At 47.7% G+C, this 25,760-nt stretch overlaps 1 protein-coding gene across 1 annotated transcript in view; it reads right to left on the bottom strand.

Annotated features, from left to right (window-relative positions):
• The window catches only part of pcdh7b (protocadherin 7b), a 46,549-nt gene extending 21,058 nt beyond the window's left edge, over nucleotides 1-25,491 (bottom strand). The window contains exon 1 of the mRNA XM_034557765.1: nucleotides 21,388-25,491. Coding sequence (XP_034413656.1) covers nucleotides 21,388-24,482 — 3,095 coding nt within the window. The 5' untranslated portion in view covers nucleotides 24,483-25,491. The remainder of the gene's footprint in view (nucleotides 1-21,387) is intronic.
• Between the last annotated feature and the right edge of the window lie 269 nt (nucleotides 25,492-25,760).

Below are 25,760 nucleotides of genomic sequence, written 5' to 3'. Positions count from 1 at the left end.
TGTTTCAAACTGCGTGAGGTCGGAGGGGTCTATCTGGTAATCTCACAGAACTCGGGCTGTATGCGCGGACCTGTTTGTGGATATGCACACCTCTCTGTGTGTGTGTGTGTGTGTGTGTGTGTGTGTGCGTGCGCAAAGCACCGAAGCATTTTGGAAACATCAGGCTCAATCAGCGCGCATTTGTTCAGGGAGCCCGAGATAACTGAGCTCATTGCCTCACATAGAGACCCGATGGGAAAAGGAACCATTACAACGAGAGTTGCTCCATGCAGCTACGGTATGTTTGCGCACCTGCCTGCTTTTGAATGTGCATCTGCCAGCACCGAACACAAACACGACTTGGCACGCGTTGACACACAATGCGACAATGTCCCAGACCTCAATGTCATCCATCATTCAACCCTTAAACAGCAGCCAACAATAAAATCCCCCCCAAAAAAATGGGCTTCCTGTGACAAACGCCGGAGACGGAGTGTTATTTTGCTCTTTATTCAGAGTAATAAAGTAAAATGCTAATAACTGGATTAATAATCGGGCGTAGTGGGAACATGACGCCCCGAGGATTTGCAAATTCCACGACTGTCATCAGTGGTATCGCCTGCTGCGTCAATCCAGACAAAATATGATATTATCATTCTGCTTTCGTACGCAGGTTGGTGCTGCTGCCACTGGCAAGGCTATATGGCTGCCTGTGTGTGTGTGTGTGTGTGTGTGTGTGTAGGTGGGCGCACATTATTCAGCTGGCAGCGAGTGAAAGTATTCACGCAACCCGCATTGCGTTGCTCGTTCATTCTTCCCCTCCTTCCCCTCCATCACGCCATCATCCTTTTTTCCTCTTCAATCCTCTTTCGTTCTTCTTCTCTGATCCTGCAGCCACCTGGCGAGCGTCCCACGACGGGCACTTTTACAGCGGGCCTTCTTTCACTCCTTTCCGTCTAATTGAATAATGCACTGTAGTATAAAATCCCCCTCATTAAAAGGGGCCTTCTATGGATTAAAAATGCTGAGGCGAACACATTTTCGGTTACCTTCCAGTAATGAAGTGATAATGGGGCGGGGTGGCACCATTGGGACGAGTGGGAGACGGCGAGTGACGTAGATTCATCGTAAAACGTGTTTGTATCGAGTATTCTTCTGAAAACCCAGCGTGTCCATTATCTTCGAAAGTGCAGCATTCATCTCTTTCAAATGCACCTCCAAGAAAAAATATCGAATCGTTTCATATAAAAAGGAATATTAATCCGATCAATAATGTTTGCCCCGAGGCAACCGATCCAGAGCATCCACCGGTGACGTGCGGGCGGCTTCGTGGACATCAAATAGCACGGTTATTTACCAGAGTACAGTATGTTCTGGTGGTATTACTGCAAATATGTTTTTATTCATAATTCATTTGAACATATTTTAGTCCTCCAATTAATTAAAGTAACATCTACATTTAAATTCACATGGCGTCACCCTTGGATTTTCGGCCACACGATCGCTCCAGAGGAAAAAAACAAACGCAGAGAAGCATCCGGAACAGGCAAAAATGATAGCTACCTCTATGTAGATCGGTGGCCCCGACACTGGCTGACTCGAGAGCGAGCTCCAACGCAGTGGCAGCTGCGTCCTTCCTCTGAGACCTCATGACGGAGACAAAGACTGAGGCTCTATCCTTCAGCCCGGTTCAGCACACACACACACACACACACACACACACACACACACCAGCTCCCTCTCTCCCCAGCCAACGAGCTCCATATCATTTTTTTTTTTTTTTTTTAAACAAACCTTATCCCTCCTTTTCCTTGCTGTTTGAAAGGCGTAGACGGAAGAAGAAGAAAAAACACTGTATTCGTAATTTCAAATTAACCAACCTCCTCGTCCGAGTATGGATATGAGATTTTATTTATTTTTTCGGGCTAATATTGATATGCAGAATTTTCTCATTATCCCCGGCGAATGAAACCGCCACAAACAACGCCCGGGCAACCCCGGCGTCTCATGCGAGTTGCAGAAGGGGAAAAAAAAAAAGGAAGAGAGAAAAGTTCATGTTTAATTTGTGATAACGACGCCCCGACTAATGAAATTCCCGAAGTTTGTGTCCTCGCTCGCGGGCCCCTTGTTTGGCTTTGTTTTCATGGAGCATGCGGATTCTTGAAACCGAGGGGCAGCAAGAGCGGGGGAGCGGGGAGAAGGGGAGAAAAGGTGTTTTGAGCAAAAGAAACACCTTATTTGGACTTTTCTGAGCCGATCCGACGGCACTCTGCCAAAATGATATGTTGGAGCTAAGTGTGAGACAAGAAACAGTTTACAAGAGGAGCGCACTGCTAGAGGCATTTTAATGATCCAGGGGTCTGGAAACGTGAGCAACAGACGGAGCTCCTCTGAGCCCCAGACACAGACTGAGTTATTACTGTGTACAGAAGCCAGCATCTCCTCGTAGCGTCGCATAAATCCTGGATGGGGTAGCCAAGTGTTGTGGTGGCCTCAAAAAGATGTGAGGATATGAGGCGAAGAAAGGAGAAAGGATTTATCTGCTGCGGGAGGAGTTCAGCGTGAGGTCACAGAAGCCATTTGCAGTTCCTCTGGAGTCAGTGTGAACAAGCGTCGAGCCGGGGAAAGGCTTCAAGTCAAGGCCACCATTACTCTAAACGTAGCAATTCATATAAAGAACGCAACAGTCGTGAATATATCTCCAGGATTCACAGAAAAGTGTCGATTGGTCTTCATATCGGAAATATCTTCTTTTTTTAATTTTTTTTTAATATTTTCCAGATCTCATTTTAGAATCAGAATCTCTTTATTTCGGACCATTTTGTCTCTTTTCGGTTCCTAAAATATGCAGCAGCAACATTCACATGTGACTCATACTTCTTCTTCTGACTCTGCCTCTTTTGAGAAGCAACCTTTCTACAAAGGCTAAGGAAAATCTCTGGAATGAAATAAACGCTGTGATTTTTCGAACACACAATTCCGTCTCTTCTTTTCGGGCTTTCAGATGCTGGAAATACCGCTTCTCCGAAGTGGAATAACTCGTGACGACTGCCGTGACTTCGACAGAGCGCTCTTTAAAATGAGCACGCAATGCCGAGCGTGCAAACACACCTACTCTGTGCAGGGGAGTGGCGTCACGGGGGAAGACTGGACCTGAAAAACGGCATTCGCATGCCTTCAGACCGCACGTGAAGGGAACGGAAGCCAACCTTTCCACTTCACAAAAAACACGTTGGACCAAAACAACATAGAATGAGTTTAACTTGTTGGCCCGACTACTTCCGACCCCTGTGAGTCCATTCACTGGAGAATCCGGTCGATCTTTATGCCGGTAATCCAAATGGCATTACAAGACGAAGACAAAGGATTGGAGTCATCCAGTTGAGCTATAGCTACGCTGAGACGTGCGTGCGTTACGGGAGTGGAGCTCGCGATTGGTGGTGGAGGAAGGCTGGATTGGCACGCTCCAACTTGACCCCTATCTAGGCCTCATCATCGCCTCCTGTCAACGTGAAAGCATCCTCTCCTTGTCGTCACTACACCCAACTGCACGTAACGCAATGCTCTTAACTTTGCCATAATCAAAACACTTCAAAGACCTAGTGCATATTACTCACATGTCAGTGTTTGTTTAATAAAATAAAAGAGATTCATCTGCCCATATGCACACAAAAGTCCCTGGAGGATGAAAGGAGTGTTGTTTCTTCCAACTTATTGCAACATTTTCTTATTAAGCTGGGTATTTAATGCTTTTTTTTCTTCTTTTTCTTTGGACTTTTTTTTTCTTTTGTCAGTGTGTAATTAGTGATCTGTGAGAGGAAGAAAAAAAAAGAAAAAGAAACAAGACAAACTTGTTTTCGTTGAGCTCCTTGCTTCTCACCGTTTTCCCTTTCTCCCCAGAGGGGGAAGCTGCCTCACACGCAATTTGATTCAGAGCCGAGTGCCGAATCCAAACTCACTTGATTTCAGACGATGTAAACTCCTGGAGACGCATGCCCGCGTATTTACAACCTGTGAGATTCGCTATTAATAAAAACTGACGTGTCCGTGGAAAGAATGAGCCACGAAATCCTGTGGGTGTCTTTGATTTCCTGACGCTTCTCTTTTTATCATCCTAGGTTTCCGTAAGTGTTAAAAAAGGCCTTTGTCTCCATGCTTTGATACATATTGCTCTCTACTAAGGTGACACCCGCAGAGGGACGCAAGTCGCTAACATAAAGCTGTGCTGCAGGGCATACAGCTATAATCTTTTTTAAAATATTTTATAAAATGAATAATTAAATATATATATATATATATATATATATATATATATATATATATATATATACATTTATATATTTATATTTATATATATATATATTTATATACATTTAGATATTTATATTTTTTTATATATATATATATATATATTAAACATAGTTTCACAATGTTTAAAACCATTTTCTTCTTTTCACTGTATAAGACATAGTGCTCTATGTTGCTGTGTCTCTTTGCTGTCCGTCCCCACTCATCGTCTTGTAGGAGTTAGGCTAAACAACTGTAGCTCTGACATCTGGCTCCTCCGGGAGATGTTTCTGGCCTGAGCTACTGTTTATTAAATCCAGATCCTCTCAGAAACATACAGAAAACATCGCCACAGTAAAGCTTTGTTGGACCGTGACTCTAAAAGGTCAGGAATGTTTTACTACACGTGAATACATTTTTTTTTAAAAAGGAATCCTTACAGTTTAAGTATAAACTTTTGAGGTTTTAACCAAGAGAGAAGACAGACAACACGTCATCCGGACACGAGCAACCAACGGGAGCTTTGACACATCTGGCAGGCAGCAGGAAGAGGAACTCGGGGTTACATCAATCGGCTGAATGCTGAGGAGTATTTGCATTAAAAAAAAAAAGGCATATTTGTTCGTTTTTCTTTTTTGTCTTATCAGACTCGAGGGGTTTGTACAGACGAGGCTGACAGGGGCGGGTGATGGAGGAGGAGGCGGGGAGGCGCCACAGAGCCAGGTGCTCTTCATAAACACTCCCATTAGAGATTGGAACTGGCGCTTGTTTGGATAACTTTGAAATGTGAAGGCCTGGTGTTTATCCGCCATTGATCCCCCTCCGTCTATTACACCTCGATGGGAGGACGGGCCCGTTGTCAGTCACTACCATTAGAGGAAATCTATACCAAATACCCTTCTTATTAGGAATGCTCATTTTACAACTTCAATAATAGAGGAGCCGCAGTGAGGGCAGTTATCATCATTCCTTCAGGGGCGGGTGAGGATAAGTGATTTTATGGAGGTCTCTGGGCTTTACTCTGTTGTTTGTATATTACATCATCATCCTCCATATTTAAAGAAACCCGACGAAACCACAACATCTCTTTCAGTTCCAATCTGTGGGATGCAAACAATATCTCAGAGTGGCCATAATGCGAGCCTACATACACGCGTAACTTGTAGTTATGCAAATTGTAAATTCCAGCCTCATTGATATGCCAGTGCAAAGAAACCGCCGCGTCTTTTAATAGCCCCGCAGGGCTTCCCAGGGTTGTGACTGCAGCGATGCGGAGAGGAACAACATCGACGAGGGAGCAGGAGCTTTTCAGAAAATGAAAAGCACGTTATAGATGTATAGGTATAGATTTATAGAGTCAAAGCGAGCACCGGGAGCCGCTCTGGGCCCCGTGATGAAACAGTGACCCCGGGAGCTGCCAAATTTAGAGGCGAGCCGGGTCTCCTAGGAAGCATCTCCATTCGGGCTGGAATGGCAAGAGTGACCCTCATCTCTCTGCTCCTCACCTCCTGCTAATTGAATCAGGCTTCTGCCCAGGATAATTCTTTCTGTGTGTGTGTGTGTGTGTGCGTGTGTGTGCGTGTGTGTGTGTGTTTGCTAGGAGTCTGTTAAACCACGTTTGAAATCGTTAAAATGTGACTTTCCGAGCTGACCCCTCGCTTCAGATAACCATCCAATATGTTGTTTCTCACGTGAAGGGAATGGGAATGGCGGCCGCCGGGCCTCACGCCCGTTCCTCCCGAGACACGTAGGAGGTCATGAGAATCTCTTTCAACAAAAAAAAAAAAAAAAGTAGCTATTAAATTCCCTCGTGGACGTTCCCCGGGACATTATGCATTATGAATGTTGCGACTCCCCCAAATCCACCCGTGATACAAGCCGTTTTTATTATATTCAGATCCATGGATTTAATTAAAGAATCGGCGGAATAAATATTAAAAATGTACGATTGGGAAATTGCCGCGAGTTCTAGATTCTATTTTTTTCACATTTTTTTCTTCATCCCGCCTTCTGTTGAATACACGAAATCAACGTATAAGCACCGTATAAGCCTACCCGGGCATTAATTAAAGTTTTTTTGTTGTTTTATTTTTCATTCTCTGTGCGAGGGACCAATATGTGTCTGGTGGAGACTTGGCATCATCAAGGCCAGACATGGACACAAAGATGGGGGAGTGTGTGTGTGTGTGTGTGTGTGTGTGTGTGTGTGTGTGTGTGTGTGTGTGTGTGTGTGGAGGGGGGGGCTCAAGGGGAATCACTCTTTTCCCGTCTAATTTCCAATGCTGGCACGCCGGCTACGACTCATCAGTGTGCAAGATTTAAAAAAGGGCTTTGAGGAGCTTATGCCTTATAATTAGTCAGTAGACTGCTTTAAGAGTGTTGGGGTAAACAGGGTTTAATTAGGAAGGGTTGAGCAATCTGGGACAGATGTTGTGCAGGAGGGATCAATCACACTGTGACTGTTTTCGGACTACTTCTTGTCCACACACACACACACACACACACACACATACATACTCGTCGTATTTTTAGGGAGCTCACGCTGCACAAATGCACCCGTACAAACTGTAAGGATGGAGGCCAAAAAAATGAGAAATTCCAAACACTCGTTGTCTAGTGGAGAGTGTTAGAAATAAATGGGAATTTTCTTTTTTCTTCTTCTTCAGAGAACTTCATGTGTTGCTGTAAATCTAAGCACTAAAGAGCTTATGTCCACAGCCCTGCAGGGCGGGTCCCCGACAGTTTTTCCTTCAGGGGGTGAAGGGAATCAGGGGGACAGGTATCCCGAGAATGTCTTCCGGACTTCCCCGCTAAGTGGCAGCTACACCACTTAAAACCTGCTGATGGGATCGCTGGGCTCCACCTCGGCTTAAGTCGCCGCTAAACCACAACAAACTGTCCTCCGACCGGGCAGTGGCTGAACGAGGATCAACCGCTAACAATGTGGCAGTCAATGCAACTGTTTTGGGGGAGTAACAAAAGCAAACACACCTAAGGCGGGGTCTTATGGATTCTAAGCCTCAAATAACCACGCCGGCTAAGCTGGAAGGAACAGGAGAGGGGGAGGATGGCAGTGTGAGAACGAGAGAGAGTGTGAGAGAGTAAACACAGAGGAGAGACGAGGAGGATTTATATATATATATATATATATATATATATATATATATATATATATATATATATGTTGGTGAGAGAATGGAGTGTTAAAACAGAGGCGATGGGAAGCAGAGAGCAGGAGAGAGAGAGAAAAGCGAGCTTTGAGGGGCAGATGAGGAGGATGACAGCAAGCAGTGAGAGGGAGGGAGAGGAGAGGAGGGAAACAAAATCAGGCATTCTTGACAGAGGCAACATGGCAGGATCACACGGCTATTTTTCATTCACACTCCTCTGCATTCGCACATGATTCCAAAAGGTACCCGAGCCCCAAGGAAGCCTTCCAGCAAACACCGTTTGCCAATTTTTCAAACCTGTCACTCCCTTTTTTCCGGTGGATCAGCCTTGTGCTGCACAGAAGGGGGGGGGCCCTCCTCCTAGCGCTGTGGCTGCTGTTGTTGTTGTCGTCGTCGTCGTTGTTGTTGTGCCGACGCGAGGTAAACACGTGAGGCAGTGTCGTCCATAACCCCTCCACACACACACAAACACACACACACATTACTGTAGAAAGGTACAGGTTGTTGTTTTTAATCATGCACCCGCTTGGTGACAGCACGCAATATCCGTATAGTATATGTTTCAGTCGGTGTTGATAAATCACACGAACGCACGGGAAAATACGACTCGTGTAAATAAGCGCCGATGGCTCGAGCCATGAGGGGGTGCTGGGATTGTTCACGTTGCCAGTTCAACTGTGGCAGTTTGAAGTGGATGCTTGGTATTCCACAACACATCTTTTTTTTTTTCCTTCTTTTTTTTTTTTTACCTTGTCTTCCTCCTCAGTCTCAACCTTTTTCCACCTTCTGGCAGTTAATACAAAAAACAGCTGAGCCTCAGACGCCGTCTCGGCTCCATCGAGCTGCGCGCTAAGCTGCGGTAAACAGAGCAGGCCACTGCGGGCGGGCAGGTTAGGATTCAGTCAGCGGCGAGCGTGAGAGCGCTCGACGCCCCGAGGAACATGTCTCTCCCACATGCAAAGGCACACTTGACACCTTTGTTCTCCCTCCCTCTTTCTCACACACACACACACACACACACACACACTCAGAGGTGCACACAATTCAGTGCCCACAGTGTTCGTTGTGAGCTTTGACAGAAGGTCTGCAGAGACTCAGAGGCTGATAATCAAACAGGAGCCACAGTGCTCCTAAAGGCAGCCTTCTGTATTAAAACTCCTGCTGAGGTCACATACAGGCTCATTATTATATCCCCCCCCCCCCCCCCCCCCCCCCCCATCCGAGTATCTCCATCCACAGCTTGAGAGCTACCTATGCAGGCGAGGGAGGCTTAAAGAGACAGGCGTTAGAACAGACATTAAGAGAAAAAAAAACATGTTCAGCATTAACACGTGTAAAATGTTCTTGTGGAAACCACAAAAACACAAGTATTAGCTTGTGCGTTTGTAAATAAGAATACAACCTGAGCGTGAGTCATACCGGATTAGGGCGTGTGTTAATTGCCAAACACTAGGGTTATAAAAAGGTGCGTGTGTAGCGTGGAGCTTTGTAAATACACGCCGCCGGCGGTCCCCGGGGCGACTCTGCAGCGACTTGCAATCACACGTCACAGTCCCACTTCATTAGGACACATGCCATGAGTCACTACGGCGAAGGAGAGTCACTAGGGTGAAGGAGAGTCACTAGAGTCACTACGTCGAGGAGAGTCACTAGAGTCACTACGGTGAAGGAGAGTCACTAGAGTCACTACGGCGAGGAGAGTCACTAGAGTCACTACGGTGAAGGAGAGTCACTAGAGTCACTACGGCGAGGAGAGTCACTAGAGTCACTACGGTGAAGGAGAGTCACTAGAGTCACTACGGTGAAGGAGAGTCACTAGAGTCACTACGGCGAGGAGAGTCACTAGAGTCACTACGGCGAGGAGAGTCACTACGGCGAGGAGAGTCACTAGAGTCACTACGGTGAAGGAGAGTCACTAGAGTCACTACAGCGAAAGAGAGTCACTAGAGTCACTACGGCGAGGAGAGTCACTAGAGTCACTACTGCGAGGAGAGTCACTAGAGTCACTACGGCGAGGAGAGTCACTAGAGTCACTACGGTGAAGGAGAGTCACTAGAGTCACTACTGTGAAGGAGAGTCACTAGAGTCACTAGGGCGAAGGAGAGTCACTAGAGTCACTACGTCGAGGAGAGTCACTAGAGTCACTACGGTGAAGGAGAGTCACTAGAGTCACTACGGTGAAGGAGAGTCACTAGAGTCACTAGGGCGAAGGAGAGTCACTAGAGTCACTACGTCGAGGAGAGTCACTAGAGTCACTACGGTGAAGGAGAGTCACTAGAGTCACTACGGCGAGGAGAGTCACTAGAGTCACTACGGTGAAGGAGAGTCACTAGAGTCACTACGGCGAGGAGAGTCACTAGAGTCACTACGGCGAGGAGAGTCACTAGAGTCACTACGGTGAAGGAGAGTCACTAGAGTCACTACGGTGAAGGAGAGTCACTAGAGTCACTACGGCGAGGAGAGTCACTAGAGTCACTACGGCGAGTAGAGTCACTAGAGTCACTACTGCGAGGAGAGTCACTAGAGTCACTACTGTGAAGGAGAGTCACTAAAGTCACTAGGGCGAAGGAGAGTCACTAGAGTCACTACGTCGAGGAGAGTCACTAGAGTCACTACGGTGAAGGAGAGTCACTAGAGTCACTACGGTGAAGGAGAGTCACTAGAGTCACTAGGGCGAAGGAGAGTCACTAGAGTCACTACGTCGAGGAGAGTCACTAGAGTCACTACGGCGAGGAGAGTCACTAGAGTCACTACGGTGAAGGAGAGTCACTAGAGTCACTACGGTGAAGGAGAGTCACTAGAGTCACTACGGCGAGGAGAGTCACTAGAGTCACTACGGTGAAGGAGAGTCACTAGAGTCACTACGGCGAGGAGAGTCACTAGAGTCACTACGGTGAAGGAGAGTCACTAGAGTCACTACGGTGAAGGAGAGTCACTAGAGTCACTACGGCGAGGAGAGTCACTAGAGTCACTACGGCGAGTAGAGTCACTAGAGTCACTACTGCGAGGAGAGTCACTAGAGTCACTACTGTGAAGGAGAGTCACTAAAGTCACTAGGGCGAAGGAGAGTCACTAGAGTCACTACGTCGAGGAGAGTCACTAGAGTCACTACGGTGAAGGAGAGTCACTAGAGTCACTACGGTGAAGGAGAGTCACTAGAGTCACTAGGGCGAAGGAGAGTCACTAGAGTCACTACGTCGAGGAGAGTCACTAGAGTCACTACGGCGAGGAGAGTCACTAGAGTCACTACGGTGAAGGAGAGTCACTAGAGTCACTACGGTGAAGGAGAGTCACTAGAGTCACTACGGCGAGGAGAGTCACTAGAGTCACTACGGCGAGGAGAGTCACTAGAGTCACTACTGCGAGGAGAGTCACTAGAGTCACTACGGTGAAGGAGAGTCACTAGAGTCACTACTGTGAAGGAGAGTCACTAGAGTCACTAGGGCGAAGGAGAGTCACTAGAGTCACTACGGCGAGGAGAGTCACTAGAGTCACTAGGGCGAAGGAGAGTCACTAGAGTCACTACGTCGAGGAGAGTCACTAGAGTCACTACTGCGAGGAGACGCACGACCCACGCAAACAACTCGCTTCTCGGAGCACGTTCCTGCCATTCTGGCCTCTGGTTCTAAACTTTCCTGCATACCTTTTTGAATCCCCGCACACGCACTTACACGGTTAGTTATTTTTGCCCACGTACAGTATCGACATTCCTCCTTTCTGAACCTTTATACCAACTCCTTAAATGTTTCTGAATGAATGCATTGCCGTTCAGCCGTTCACGCTCCTCAGATGCTGGATGAAATATAAAAGTCTTGCTTCATCCACCTTTTAAGATTTGTGGTTATTTGATACTCTGCGATGTTTAAACAAATTTTGCGTGGCGCATTACATCAATAATAACTTGACCTTGCGAGGCATGTCTTTTCTCTAAAGGGGTGGATGTGAGACTTGACATCTCTAGTGGACACACTATTTGAAATGGCCCTTGTCAGCACATTTCCCAGGCAGGAAGAGGCGTGTGGCTGGTTAACCAGCAACCATGACTTAGGAGGCGGTGCCGGAATAATAGGGTCCAGTTAAAGAGCAAAGGGTTGTGCAGCCACTGATGTTTCCCTCACTGTCTAATTTGATCTCATGAATCAAGAACTCAAAGTGGGGAGGGCAGTAAATTACGGGGTCCCCGAGGAGCTGTGACACTGGGAAGAGATGAGCCCATTGTAGTGAAGCCACTGCTGCCAATTTAGTGTTCAGGGACCTTCATCTTTGTAAAGCTCCCCGCTTGCCCAGGTGGCTTTTATCAAAAGAGTTTAGTGGAACATGGAGTTCCCACGCCTCTTCCACCTCCGGGCCAACGCTGTTGGAGTACTGTGACTTTCCAGGAGGACGTTGCCCCCGAGCCCCCGCTTTTGGCAGCGATGTGTCTGAATTACCAGGTACAAGCAAGATGAGAGAGTAATGAAAGCCTTTTTTTTTAAAAAAAGAACTCCAGGCATGTGGCCATGGGAGAAGTTGTGAGAATGTGTGTGTGTGTGTGTGTGTGGAGGGGGGGGGGGGAAGGGGAGCGCCGAGGTACTGTATATTGCCATAGTAACATTGGATAGCCCACCAAGGATCCCTGAGCCAACACAGGCATGCGGTTCAAACAGCGACTGAGGACCCCCTCCGCCAGTGCGCCTCCTTGTTCAAACAAAAAAACACGGCGGCCCAGATAACGCTGGCACTTTAAACAGAAATTACGAGGGTCTCCAGTTGTCGCGCCCCCCCCCCCCCCCCCCCCCATTTTCGACCACAGAGAAGAGAGGGGGCCCTCTCGGCGAAGAAAAGCTCATTCAAAGGGATTGAAAAGAGCAGGCAAACACGTGCGCACGGCCCGACGTAAATCTCTCAAATGTGCAGAGTGAAGGGGAAAAGAAAAGGAGGGCGAGAGAGAGAGAGAGAGAGAGAGCGGTTTGCATGTCGAGCACATTTGCCTCGACATCAAACAGTCGGCGCGCAATTGGCTTCACGGGGGAGGGGGGGGAGTAATCTCCGCTACTCAAACATTTGCTGCAGCGCTCGCAGAATTCTGATAGCGATTAAACGGAAAGCAGTAGTCTTCCCCCTCTAAGTCCGGCTGGGGGGTGGGGGGGGTGAGGGGGGGGGGGGACCTGCACACTCGTAAGGGTCCCCCGTGTCGGCTCTGAGCTGCTCGTCGGCGCCCCCTGTGAGCTCGTCACCGGATCACGAGAGAGCTCTTGGCCCGCGCGACGGTTGTGCCGTCGTGCACTTTGTGTTCCCAGCAGTCGGCCCCCCGAAGTCTGTTATTAATATATCATCATCGGCGGCTTCGAATGTGATGGATCTGACGTTAAGTGAAGGTTATTAAGCGGGAAGGCCGGGCTTGGAAATAAAGTTTGAGGTAAAGTATGAAGAAAAGAAGAAAAAGAAACCTGCTTGCGTTGAAGCGGCTTTGTTTACTGTTATTCTAATCATTTTACCGCCCCCGGACTTGTCACTTTGATTGATGTCTTCGCCTTTCCCCACAATCCCAGACCTCATCAACCTGGATAAAAGTAACTGCGGATAAAACAACAATCCCTATACCCCCCCCCCCCCCCCACCCCACCCCACCCCACCCCACCACCACCACCTCTGTGGACCAGTTCCCCCTCAAGGCACTTTTCACCACAGATTCCACTCTGCAATTTACAATTGGCTATTGAGTCCTGAGTGTTGCATTGTGCCACCTCACAGTAAAGACCAGTCTTTCAGTCCCCCCGCCCCCCCCCCCCCCCCCCCCTCCAGAACAGCTCAGAACACGCCCTTGTTCAAGCACCTGAGTGGACGCGCTCATTCACAAACCATAATGGCCGCTCCTTGCCGGTGGCCGCTTTGATTGACTCGTCTTGTAGTTGTTAAACGAGAACGTTGTTGCTGGGGAGGAGAGAGGGAGAAATGAGATGGAGGACTCTCCATCTCCTGAGATGCTGCAAAGAAAAGGAGTAAAAGGTGAAACCAAAGCTAGATAATAAACAGGCTATAGGGCAAGTTGCCGCAAATCAATACTTGCAACCATATTAAATGTCTGGAGCTCCTCAATCCACAGTAGAATTTGTCTGACTAAGGCCAGCATTACAGTCATCTCCACTTTATTGTTCAGTTTCTAGCATGTCTAGGCCTTGAGGGGGAACACGCAGCATATGAGGAACTGTGTACGACTATATACAATTTATCCTGGCTGAAATATATATGGGGCATATATGGAGCCCCGCTCGACTACAAAACCTTTCATCTCAAGCTTGAGGCTGAGAACCATTTTTTTTCATCAAGCAAAGTGCGATGACTCATTCTTAATGCGCTATTTGGACACTCCAAAAACAATAGGCATTGTCCATTCATCTAGTAAAAAGTAGTGAAATGGGTCCATTATAAAAGGTATTTGTTCAGCAGTAACTCACCGATGTTCAGTTTACTCTCAAATATCACAACGACGAGCATAAAATATTCACATTCACGGAGCTGCAAACCGGGAGCTGCATTTCTGCTTGATAACGCAAATTCATTTTTTTGTTGATCAACTACTCGATTGATCCCTCCGCTCTAAATATTACCGAGATGAAGACACACAAGCGGAGAGCAAAAGATGGACCTACTTTAATTTACTCGAGGATTCTCTTTCCTCCCTTTTTTTCATACGACATCAAATCATCATTAAAATGCTCAGAAGCCGATGTAAGACCATGACTAAAGATACAGAAGGAAATATAATACATCAACGTTGCTCTCATCCGCCTCACGGTGATCACAAACCAGGCTGTACCTTATTCACATTCCAGTCCTCGACTGCTGCACGGAAAAGGAGTGAACGCACTGTAAGTACAGAGTAAGAAATTGAGAAATTGCCATTAAAACAATTTTAAAAAGCTGTCCGGACTTCATATTTCATCTGATTTGATAGCAGTTATGTAGCGAGGCCGCTCGTAACTCCAGCTGCCCTGTGACCTTCATTCTCCAGCAGGCAGGGAGGCTCCTCCAGCCTCTGACAAGAGTTATCGGGCCTGGCTAATAGCCTGCTAAGGTAAAGTAAGGCCTCATCGATACAGGGGCTCCTCCTGCTTTTCTTTTGTTTTTTTGTGTTTAAATACACATGAGCAGTCATAGCCGGTGTCCAATAAATAGCTCAGTGGGGGCAAAGGGTTCCCGCTGCCTTGCTCGAGGGCAGCCACGGTTACCCAGCGTGACATCATCCACTCAAGCTTGTTTTTGGCGGTTGAAGATAAAGTATTACTCGAGCCTTCAGGCTCCATCTGCCTCTTTAGGCATGTGTGTAGAGAGTATATGTAATAACCAGACACACATACAAATATAATGAACTGCATTCCTTGGGTAAACACAGCAGCACAGGCTCACACACACACACACACACACACACACACACACACACACACACACACACACACAGGATATTGAAACCCTCTCAGGCATGTCGCCGCGCGTGTGCCTGCCGGGCGGGATGATGGAGAGGCTGGACTGTGGAGGCCCCCCCCCCCCCCCCCCCGGTTGCCCTCCTCTCCAGCCCCCACAGGGTATACGACAACACACATACACACATTCGTACTGTACACCCACACGCTTTATCACACACACACACACGTCCGCACCGTAGACACTGAGTACACGTGCACAAACTTTGGCACAGGTCCCCCCAGACTTTGATGGATGGTCGGTGAGTGCTCTACCTCCTGTTTCATACACATATAATCTCATTTGGGGGGGGGGGGGGGCCGCACCAAAACAGGGCTAATAGAAGCAGTCAAGCTGTCCCATCCCTCCCCTTCCCAAGTCAAGTCGGACCCATTATACTCCGCTGCTTAGCTGCAGCCTGTTAATAAAAACGCTATATCCTTTTGAACAAGAGAAAAGCTTCCGGATGCATTATTAAAACCGGACAATTATTAATGTGTCTTACGCAGTCAGGAGATCTCAACGCATGTTAATATTTCAGCACAAAAAAAAAGAAAGAAAGGTCGGAGTCCATGTGTGAGGCAGAGCAGGTGCATGTGTGTCAGACCCTTATAAAAAAAACAATGCGAACCACATGACGGTTCCACTTTTTTTTTTAAATTGTACTAATATACTATTAGGCCACGTGTCAGTTAAAGTGTCTCTTTCGTCACCTGTCTGTCAGCTCCGCTTGACAAACAAGTTTACTTTGCGTGAAGAAGCTTTACAGTTGGCTGCCGGAGCTAAAAGGTGGTTTCCCCCCCGAGGGGGTAAATCACGGCACCGCGTGTCTATCTTTCATAACTCGTATTCTCATTTTCACGAAGGCCGCGTGTCACAACATGCGGCTGGATGCCAGACAGTTGGAGGGGGGGTTAAATCTCTGACAGGTGGGCCAGGAGCCTTGCTGGCAGTTCCCTTGACACCTTGGACCCATGTGAGGCAACACTGACGGCGAGTGATCCGTCTGATTCACTGCCGCGTCTCATCCGCGGCGAGAGATGGACGTGAGCGCGGCGCGCGGAGAAAGAAAAAAAAGAAAAAAGGAAATCTTGGTGGAAGAAAAGGACTTTTTTTTTTTACTCTGCCACCTGTTTGAATCAACACCATGAGAACAAATGGCCAGTGACCTTTTTACGAAAACAACAACAACAACAAAATCACATCATTATGGGAAATACTATGCCACAAGGTTTTCGCAATGTTGATGAGGTGCAGCGTACAGTAAACAAAGCATTATTGTTTTTCCTATTAGTCTCACAAACAACCAGCCTCAACGTCTGATCCGTGTTGTGCTCCAGCTCGCCGACAGAGAACTATTCCCTCAGGACTTTACAGCAGCGCCGATCAGCGATGTTCTCATTTAGTGGGTTCGAGCATCTGTGGTCGATACAAGAGGACAGCTACAGAGGAAACAACAAGGCTAGCCTATCATAGACCCTGGGAGCCACGTGAAAGTCAATTTACTGTACAAACACCTCCAAAGGGTTGCCATGAAAAACAAGTCGGCGATATGATGAGCACGCGATGATTGATAGTAACACAGGAAAGGCAAATCTGCAAAAATGAATCGGCTTTATCCAGGTGAGCCCTATCTAATGCGATCGCTGCCGCGTATGAAATGAAATTCCATTTTTTTTCTCCGATGACATCAAATTGAAAGAAGCGGCGAGAAAGAAGGTGGCATCCCCCGACATTGCCACTTACAATCAGCCGCGTGGAGAGCAATCAAGGTGGCATGCGACTTAAATTTCTTGTCGGTTTCTCCCCGTCGCCCCCCCCCCCCTATTCTCTGTATTCTGGCATCTTATCGTGACAAATGTTGGCGAATGAGTTGGGGCTCCTTCAATCACGAGTATTTATTTCCAATGCGCGGAAAACTAAGCTCCCTTGCTCATCCATTGTATGCGGAGAAGAGAAGGGAAGGCAAAGAAATAGAAATGAAGCAACGCTTTTTCATGGTTTCCCCCATAGGTGCAAGGAGTGAAAAGCTCAGTATTAACATATTATGCAGGGTAATGTAGCAGAAACCAGCTGTACCCGATCGCTCCCTGACTTCCTCTCGGAGTCCTCACTATTTCTGCTGGCGTATCAGGTAAGTCTAATCCTGAGATTAGTAATTGCCTCAGAGCGAATGCATTCAAATCACCAAACCAAATTATACCAGAAAAATGCTGCCCGCTGCAATTTCACGAGTATTACCGTGCACTCTTACTCCTTCCATTTTCCTCCCATAACGTAAACAACAAAAGCCCGAGCAGCCGTAGATTGAATTAAGCCGTAATAGATCCAAAAACAATTCTGATCAAATTAGCCACAGTCGGCGGTACGCAGCGTCGCACAAAAGGGCACACGCTAATAATAATGTGGCAATAAACAAAACCAGCTCATTGCACATCATTTCATTTCTTACGAGATGCAAGATTTCCAGATTGTGTTTTTTTTTCCCGTTTTTTTTATTTTTTAGACCTTTTGGCGCTTTAGCCTGACATTCAGAGACGTTGCTATGACACCAGTTATCACGATGTCCTCAAAAGTCAGAATTGCTTATGATTGAGAAAAGCGGCTGCTTTGTTGGCTTACTCAAAAGTTGACCTGTATTAGCAACCATGGAGGGAGAGGGGGGGCGGGTGGAGGTTGGTGGCCACGCCTTATTGATATTTCATGGATCCTCTTAACAAGCAATTACCTTCCTGAGCGCGACGAGTAACTGAATGTCACATCGGCTCCACAGATTAAGTGGTTTCGGACGATGCCGGCACGTACGGGGTTTCCTATCAAACTGAAGACGCCTAAAAAGCTGCAGCAGCGGGTCTTTCGTGAGATTTCAATTGGGTCGTTTGTGGCTTTTCATAGGTGTTTTTAGGCAGCTACATTTGATTGGCTAAAACAAACGAGGCCAGAGGGAAAGTGCTGCATTTCCATATTGGTTTCCTGATCTGCCCGCAGCCTGAAGGGCACTCACTTCCTATGTTTTGGCTACAAACACCATCCAAGTGACCCCTATTTGCCTGGCGATATTGTTTGACGGAGGCAAAGATTTGCCCTTATGCAAATGGTACGCTTCTCGGCTGCATTCGGGCCTCGTGCTGGAGAGGTTGCAGCTACAAGAACGCAGAGGAGGAACAGCTGGTTCCAGGCCAACATGCTGCATCAGCCCTGGGGCAGGATGACCTGGTATGAGAGTGTGGACCAGGGCTTCGCCTGCCCTGAGGGGCTACGCGGCGACAGCACAGAATACAAGCTGCTGTGGCTCACCACTGATTAAAAGTGATCCACCTGGGCAACCAGTGGCACTTTGAAGTGCAATGATGAAAAACAAAAGCTGATGGCTAAGTGATTTCATTCCTCACCACATTACGGATAGACGGCGTTATTTTCTGGCAATGGGTGCAACGGAGGCTACTGCCAAAAGTAATACAGTTAAGTGCTCTGTTAAGTGCACCGCGCGACTCACCAGCCGGCAGATGTAAGGACCGGACACGGGTATGTAAGAAGCAGACAGACCAACAAGTGTAATTTGGCCCACACGGCGACACACAGAACAAAATATGAAGAAGAAGAAAAAAAAGTCCCAATCAATGGAGTTAAAGAAAGTCAAGTCTCCTGATCAAGCCTCAGCAGATGCCGGGTGACACGCCGGCTGCTCCCTCACCGCTAGATCAGCTTAATGACTGGTTTTATGTCTGATGGGCAAAAAAGAAAGGCTCGCCTCGCCGATTAACTCCCTCAGTTGCTTGGTTACCTGCCCGAGCAAGTTGCCTGTGCAGTCATTGTAAGATTAGGTAGGCGAGGAGAGAGGAAGACGGAACCCGATACCTTACAGTCAATGGTCAGCACTATTCTCTCCCTCTCTCATCACTCACTCTTTCTCTCCACCCGACCCCCTGAGTCCCTTGTGAAACAGTAGGGCCCATTCTCTATGCCGCCAACAGGGCCGTCTTTCTTGTGCCTGTCTCTATCTCTTCCCACAGATGGACAAAAAGAGAGGGAGTGGTAAAAGAGAAGGGTTTTGTGGGGCGAGGGAGTGCATGTGCGCACACACACATGCACAATGAAAAATATCCCTCGCTATCACTCATCATTAATCTTCAGGCTCAACCTCGTTTGTAGCCAAATGTGATTCAAAAAGGTAAAATATGAACTATACTATGAATAAATGTCAAGAAAGCAAAGCATGTCCTTTCCAAAGAAAAATACAAAATATATTAACGGCATAACGTGACTGGTTTTCGTTGAAGGCATCACTTAACTGAGGAACGCGAGTGCCGCTGAGTGTTTTATTATGTCTTTAAGCTGTAGTGGCACTTATGTGACTACAGAATATTTCCAGGCGTCCCTAAAATCGAGAGTGTGACCGCTTCGCTACTTAATCTAATACAGAGGTGCCTGTTTAAAGCCATAATTGTTGCACATGAACACACACCTTCTCTTCAATTAGCTCTCTTAAATTACACCCTATTCACCCCAACAGAATGTATCATCAACAGTAAGTATTTACTAAGCCCAAGGGATATAAAAGGCTATTTGAATACTACCTAGCTATTGTATATTAAATACCTAACGGGCAACGCCACCGCCCAGTAGACCAGTAAACACTTTCTTCACATATTACAATGTATACATCCAAACTAAAAGGAAATTCTCTTTGTGCATTATGGTTTTTCCCACGACACTGTCTTCTAACAAACGCAGTCCATAAAAGTTACCGCGGCATTAATGTAGAGAGTAAATAAATAATTATATAAGTGGAGCATAGTGACACACAATACATGCTGCTACCGCAGCAGCAAATAGAGTGCCCTTTTAATTATGCAGGAGACATCCGAAAGCAACAGCACTCCTCACACTCTGGGAAGCAGCTCAGTGAATACACCATATTAGAAGCTGTTAAAAGACAGAGCAGGGGAAGAGCAGGTAGAGGAGTAAAAAAAGGGAAGTGGTATGATTTGAGAGGAGTAATCGAAAGAGAGAGGGAATATAGAGAGATGAGAGTGGAGATTTAAAAAGAAACCACTGCAAGAAAAAGAAAAAAAAGGCAAGGCATGAGAGCACAATTGTAAAGTGTATGATGTGGCGGAGGCTGAAACCCCCCCCCCAAAAGAACAGAGCAAAAGGAATACTGAAGGAATAGAGGCAGCACGGGTGGTTGCAAGGCATGCAAGGATGTACTACATAGAGCCAAAGGAGAGAGTTTGAGGGGCGACAGTGGGCATAGAATATAAAAAAACATGAACCAAGATGTAGCCAGAGAAAAAGAACGAGGAGATCAGAAACCAAAAAAAAAAGGAAGAATCCAGCTGTGTTCTGAGAGAAAACAGCACTCCAGATTTCTAAAGAGCAGTGCTGACACCATGTAAAAGATAGATCAATAATTCATTAAACTGCCATGGAAAACACATGAAACAATAGTGTTCTTTTTCCTGAAATCCGCAAATCAACTGACTTCATAATGCATTAATTTTGTTTCTTGCTGTTGTTGCACCTCACAGCGAAAAATAGAAAGCTTGAATTGAAGAGAAAAAAAAAAGCTCACATTTGAATATCACATCATGCCACCTACACTTTTTTTTTTTTACAGCACTGCAAATGGAAGAAAAGAGTTACTGGGAAAAGACACGAAGGGACGTAAGATTAGCTGGAGGGTGGAGGAGAGAGTGGAAGCAAAGCAGGTAGAAGATGGCAGACATTTATAGGAAACGGATAAAGGGAGTAAAAGAAGCCGAGGCACAATAGGGGAGGTAATATAAAAATGTCCAATTTCACTGCTAGGGCGATGGATTGATGCAGACCCAGAAGTGCAGAAGAATGTTAATAAGACTTCCTGGCCAGATGTTCGTACTCAAGCCCAGACTGTAAAAGTGACTCACAAAGCTCACAAAGCCGTGTTTGTGCTGCATTCACCCTACATCTACCTTTCTGCCTTTTACCCTCCTTTTTGTTTTTTTTGTTGTTTTTTTAGCTCTCTTTCACAGAAAGACAAGGCACCCTTGTCACAAGACAGAGGGGCAGGGCAGGGCATGACATGGCTAAGGGGGAGCGTAACCAGCCCCAGGCACGCGCCCCTCTGGGATAAAATAACTGCAAACCAAACCCTTATGTGAGCTGTCTACACCACTACAACGTGTAGTTGCTAAGTTTAGTAGATGTGACGGGAAAGGCCGCCTAAAAGGGGGAACGTTGGTCGAGCGGTAACAATACCCCCTATCGTATGATACGCTAAACCTTTTTTCTTCCCTTTCAATATTACATGTGAATGGCACTCCAAACCGAAACAGATCAATACCGCTAACTTGACACACATTAGCACCATAAAGGCAACACGACTACTGAGACTAGCCCTGTCAGAAAGCATTATGGCAGAGAGAACACTAAGAGGAAGAAACAGAAGACATTTAAGAGTGGTGGAGGGGGGGGGGGGGGAGCACGGGGGGGGGGGGGGGGGGGGGGGGGGGGGGGGGGGGGGGGCATGGAGATGTGTCTTCTTACCTGTTTGTTGTACTTGTTGATGGTTTGACTGCTGTATTCAGAGCAGTGGTCAGATCCAAGGGAAATGTTATCTCCGGTGCCAACAAAGGTGTTGGCAGGGGGCAGGTCCTGAACTGCCTGGTGCTTTTTCCCAGCTGTCGGCGACTGCGGGTGAAGCTGGACGGTCGGGAGCGGCGAACTGGACTTGTAGTGCCGGGCCAGATCCGGGCTCCCCGGCCCTCCGTTGACCGAGCGGTAGCGGCCCATGCCGGGACTGTCCGACAGCTTTTCGTTGACGCCGTCGTAGCGCTGCCCGTTGGGTTTGGAGGCCTCGACGGTGACGATGCTGCTATAGAGGGGCTGTTTAGACTTCTGTTTCTTCTTGTCTTTCTTGGGCTTCTTGGACTTATCGTGCTGCTGTGGTGTGAAGAAGTCTTCGTGGTCCTTTTTACCGGCCTCGTAGCCATTCTTATTCTTGGGGCGGCAGTAGCGGGCCATGACGACAACCAGAATAATCAGGATGACCGTCATGATGCCCGAAACGACTCCAATGACGATGCTTAGCCGCTGTTTGCTGAGATCATAGTTGGGGTCACCGGCAATGTTGGTGTTGAGGGACGTGCTCAGGCTCTTCGCCACCTGGGCATCCACGACTGTGGAATTGGAAAGTGTCTCGTTAACATACACGTGAACTAGAGTGGTGGTGCTCTGCGACGGCTGGCCTCTGTCGTTCACCTGCACCACCAGTCTGTGGAGGCCGAAGTGCTTCAGGTCCAGCTTCGCCACCAGCGAAATGACCCCGGTGCCGCCATCAATCTCAAACAGCTTGAAGGGGTTTCCACCGATGATGCTGTAGTTCAAGTCCGCGTGGATGCCGGTGTCGGAATCGGTGGCTATGACAGTTCTGACTACCGTTCTGATGTTACTGGAGGGAGGAAGAAGGGTGTAGGAGCTGTTTATTGGGAAAGTGACAGTCGGTGCGTTGTCATTTTCGTCCATGATTAAGAGTGAAACTGTGGCAGTGGCCGATCTTGGGGGATCGCCACCGTCCACGGCTTTGACGCGGAATGTGTAAGTGGTTTTCTGCTCTCTGTCAAATGAGAGGGTGGAGAAAATAGTCCCAGTGTCGTTCTCGATTGAAAATATTTCCTCCTCTTCTTCAATGAAAAGGCTCATCTCTGCATTTTGGCCCTTGTCTGCATCAATGACCGTGACCATGCCAACTGGGCTGTTTGGCTCAAGGTTCTCTTTGACGTAGAAGGTGAACACATCCTGCATGAACTTTGGTTCGTTGTCATTCTTGTCTGCCACAAGGACGACCACAGTCGCAGAGCCCTGCAGAGTGTGTATACCTTTATCTTTGGCTATCACTTTGAATTCGTAGCGCTCTGTTTGCTCTCTATCCAGGATGGTGTTTACTCTGATGTCTCCACTGTCTGCATCGATAGAGAAAATCCCATTTACTGATGAGTCCAGGGAATAGGCTATTTCAGCATTCTTCCCACTATCTGCGTCAATGGCTGCCACTGTTGTCACCCTCTCGCCAGGGGCATTGTTTTCTGGAAACGACACCTCTACTACATTCTGGCTGAAGATAGGAGGGTTGTCGTTAGTGTCGCCCACTTTGACGATAACAGAGTTATTACTTGCCAGACTCGGGCTTCCAGAGTCCACAGCCACTATGACCACATTGTATTCCTGTGTGGCCTCGTAGTCCAGCGTGGCGGACGTGTGGAGGAAATATTTCTTTTTATTCTGCTCACCTTCCATCTCACTGGCTGGTTTGAGCTGAAAGGGAACATCCCCGACCACGGTGCATGTCACAATGCCGTTTTCCCCCTGGTCACGGTCTGACACCTGCACTAAGGCAATGGGTGTGTCCACCACCACGTCCTCAGCCACGTTGGCTATGCCATCTTTTAAGAAAATGCGTCCGATTTTCCGTATCTCTATCGCGGGAACGTTGTCATTCTCATCCTTGATGTTCAACACCACAGTGGCCTTGTCCATTTTCGGGGGCTGGCCTCGGTCACGGGCCATTACTGTGAACCTCAGTTGGCTCACTTCTTCACGGTCAATGCGGTGCAGCACACTCAGCCACCCTGTGCTCTCGTCCAGCCTCAGAAGCCGCCTCACTGACTCTGTGGCTGCCCCAAACACGTACTCTATTTGACCATTAACCCCCACGTCTGCATCGGCCGCTTTGAGCTGCAGTATGGGGGCACCGGGGGAGCTGTTTTCTGGTAGGTCAGCTTCATACACACTCTTCTCAAACCGAGGGTTGTTGTCATTCACATCGGTGATCATCACCCTTAGAATGGCTTGAGAGGAGCGAGGGGGATCTCCTCCGTCTCTAACGCGCAGTGTGAGCTCATAGGAGTCTCTCTGTTCCCTATCAAGGGCCCCTTTAATGATGAGTTGAGGCTGCTTCTCTCCGTCGGTAGTGTCAGCAACTTGCAGTTCAAAGACGCTGCTCCTGCTCGCGCCTTCATCAAATCTCCTCTTCCCCGAGAATGAATCCCCAGTAGAGCCCAAGCGCCTCAAATTCTCCCCATTGTCCTGGATAAGCTCGTATCGCTCTATTCCATTTCTCCCAAAATCTCTGTCTGTGGCTGTGGGCAGCAGATAAAGGGTTCCAATGGGTCTGTTTTCCTCCACAGACAGTGTCAGGACAGGGGATGGGAAAGACGGGGTGTTATCATTTATATCTAATATGATGACTTTTCCCTCAAAGAGGTCCACCCAGCTCTGGGCTGGTCCAATCACTGACACTTCGAAATCTATAAAGCACTCATTTTCATCAAATATCATTTGGCACTGTTGTAATTTTTCACGGTCTATGCGCCTCTCATTGGTGGTGAGCTCACCTGTTATGTTGTCTATTTTGAAAAAATCGGAGCCTGATTCTAGCGTGAATGTCACCTCGCCGGACCCGGCAACGATGCCCAGGTCGCCGGCTACGTTCCCTACTCTGACATCGGCGGGTCCCTCCTCGGCCAAACGGTACCGGAGCACTTGCTTGGCAGCGGGCTGATGCACAAGCTGCAGGATGAGCATGCAATAGAACAAATAGTCCACTGCACCAGTAGTCCTCATTGTTCTTCTTTTGAAAAAAATAAATGTCCAGTTAGAAAAAAATGAATTTGTCCAAAAATTGTTTTTAAATCACTGCCGGGAGAGTCCGAATACGGAAGAAGAAGAAAAATATCGTTTTCATACAGAGCAAAGCTCTCTGCAGCGGGATGCGTGAGTCTTCATCCTCCGGACGACTTCCTACATCGCTCCTGCTGCAGTGCAAAGCAGCAAGTGCACGGGCTCCGCGTCTGCTCTCTGCTTTTCCTCCTCCAGCTCCGGGGTGTTAGTGGCTCTTTCCTCGTTTTACTCAAAGAAAAAAAGAAGAAGAAGAAAAAAAAACGGAAAAGAAAAAAGCAATGATATCAACAACAAACAAAAAAAACTCACCGTGGAGCCTCCGTGCGCCTCCACGAATGCGCGTAATAAACCCAAATTGTTATAGTCCGAGAATCATGTCACCGGAAAGTGAATTCATTTCCACGTGCCGCCGTTTTTACTCACAGTGTGTGGTTCGAATCTCCTTGTTTTTGTCTTTTGGGGTGAGGCTGCAACACTCCTCTGTCCGACGATACGTCCACACACATATGTCAGAGGATCATTTACGTGGCCGCGCAGGTTGCCCAAAACTCAGCCGACAGCGAAGGTTGTCCGCGCGCAGCCTGGCAACTCCCGACGTTGACGATGTGAATATGGAGCTAAATCACCTGTCCGGTTGTCTACTCTAATCTCTTCCTCCAAGTCACTTGCGAGCTGTGCAGTTCTCACACACTCTCTCTCTCCCTCTATCTCTCTCTCTCTCTCTCTCTCTCTCTCTCTCTCTCTCTTTGCAAACCTCACAATGCAAACGGATGTTTTAATAAGAGGACAAAAAACATCACTCGAAGAGAGTCACACATGTACATCCCACGCAGTTTTAAGGACACGTTGGTGGGATTCTCGTCCAGCACATTCAGCCCGTTCCCTCACCTGCAAGACGCGCTGCATGTGTTGGCAGCCCCGATCTGCAGCACTGTGAGAGGGATTCACAAATGATATTGCAGTCTCCCTCTCCCTCTCCGCCCCCTCTCTCTCTCTCTCTCTCTCTCTCTCTCTCTCTCTCTCCACCCCCCTCCGGTGTCTTCTCCCGGAGCCGCGCGCCCGGTAAACAGGGACGGTCTTGGTCTTGATCGCCCGGTCCAGACACCGGCAGACAATATTTGACAAAAAATAAACGGGACAGAGGAGTGAGACGCCTTGATAATAATAGTGTTTGTCTTCTTCTTCTTTTTTTTAATCTGTATTTTCCCCGAGACCAAGCTG

Source organism: Cyclopterus lumpus, chromosome 18 (assembly GCF_009769545.1).
Source record: "Cyclopterus lumpus isolate fCycLum1 chromosome 18, fCycLum1.pri, whole genome shotgun sequence".
Taxonomy (NCBI): Eukaryota; Metazoa; Chordata; class Actinopteri; order Perciformes; family Cyclopteridae; genus Cyclopterus; species Cyclopterus lumpus.
The sequence above is the reverse complement of the archived record's forward strand: the minus strand, read 5'-3'. Positions and strand labels throughout refer to the sequence as shown.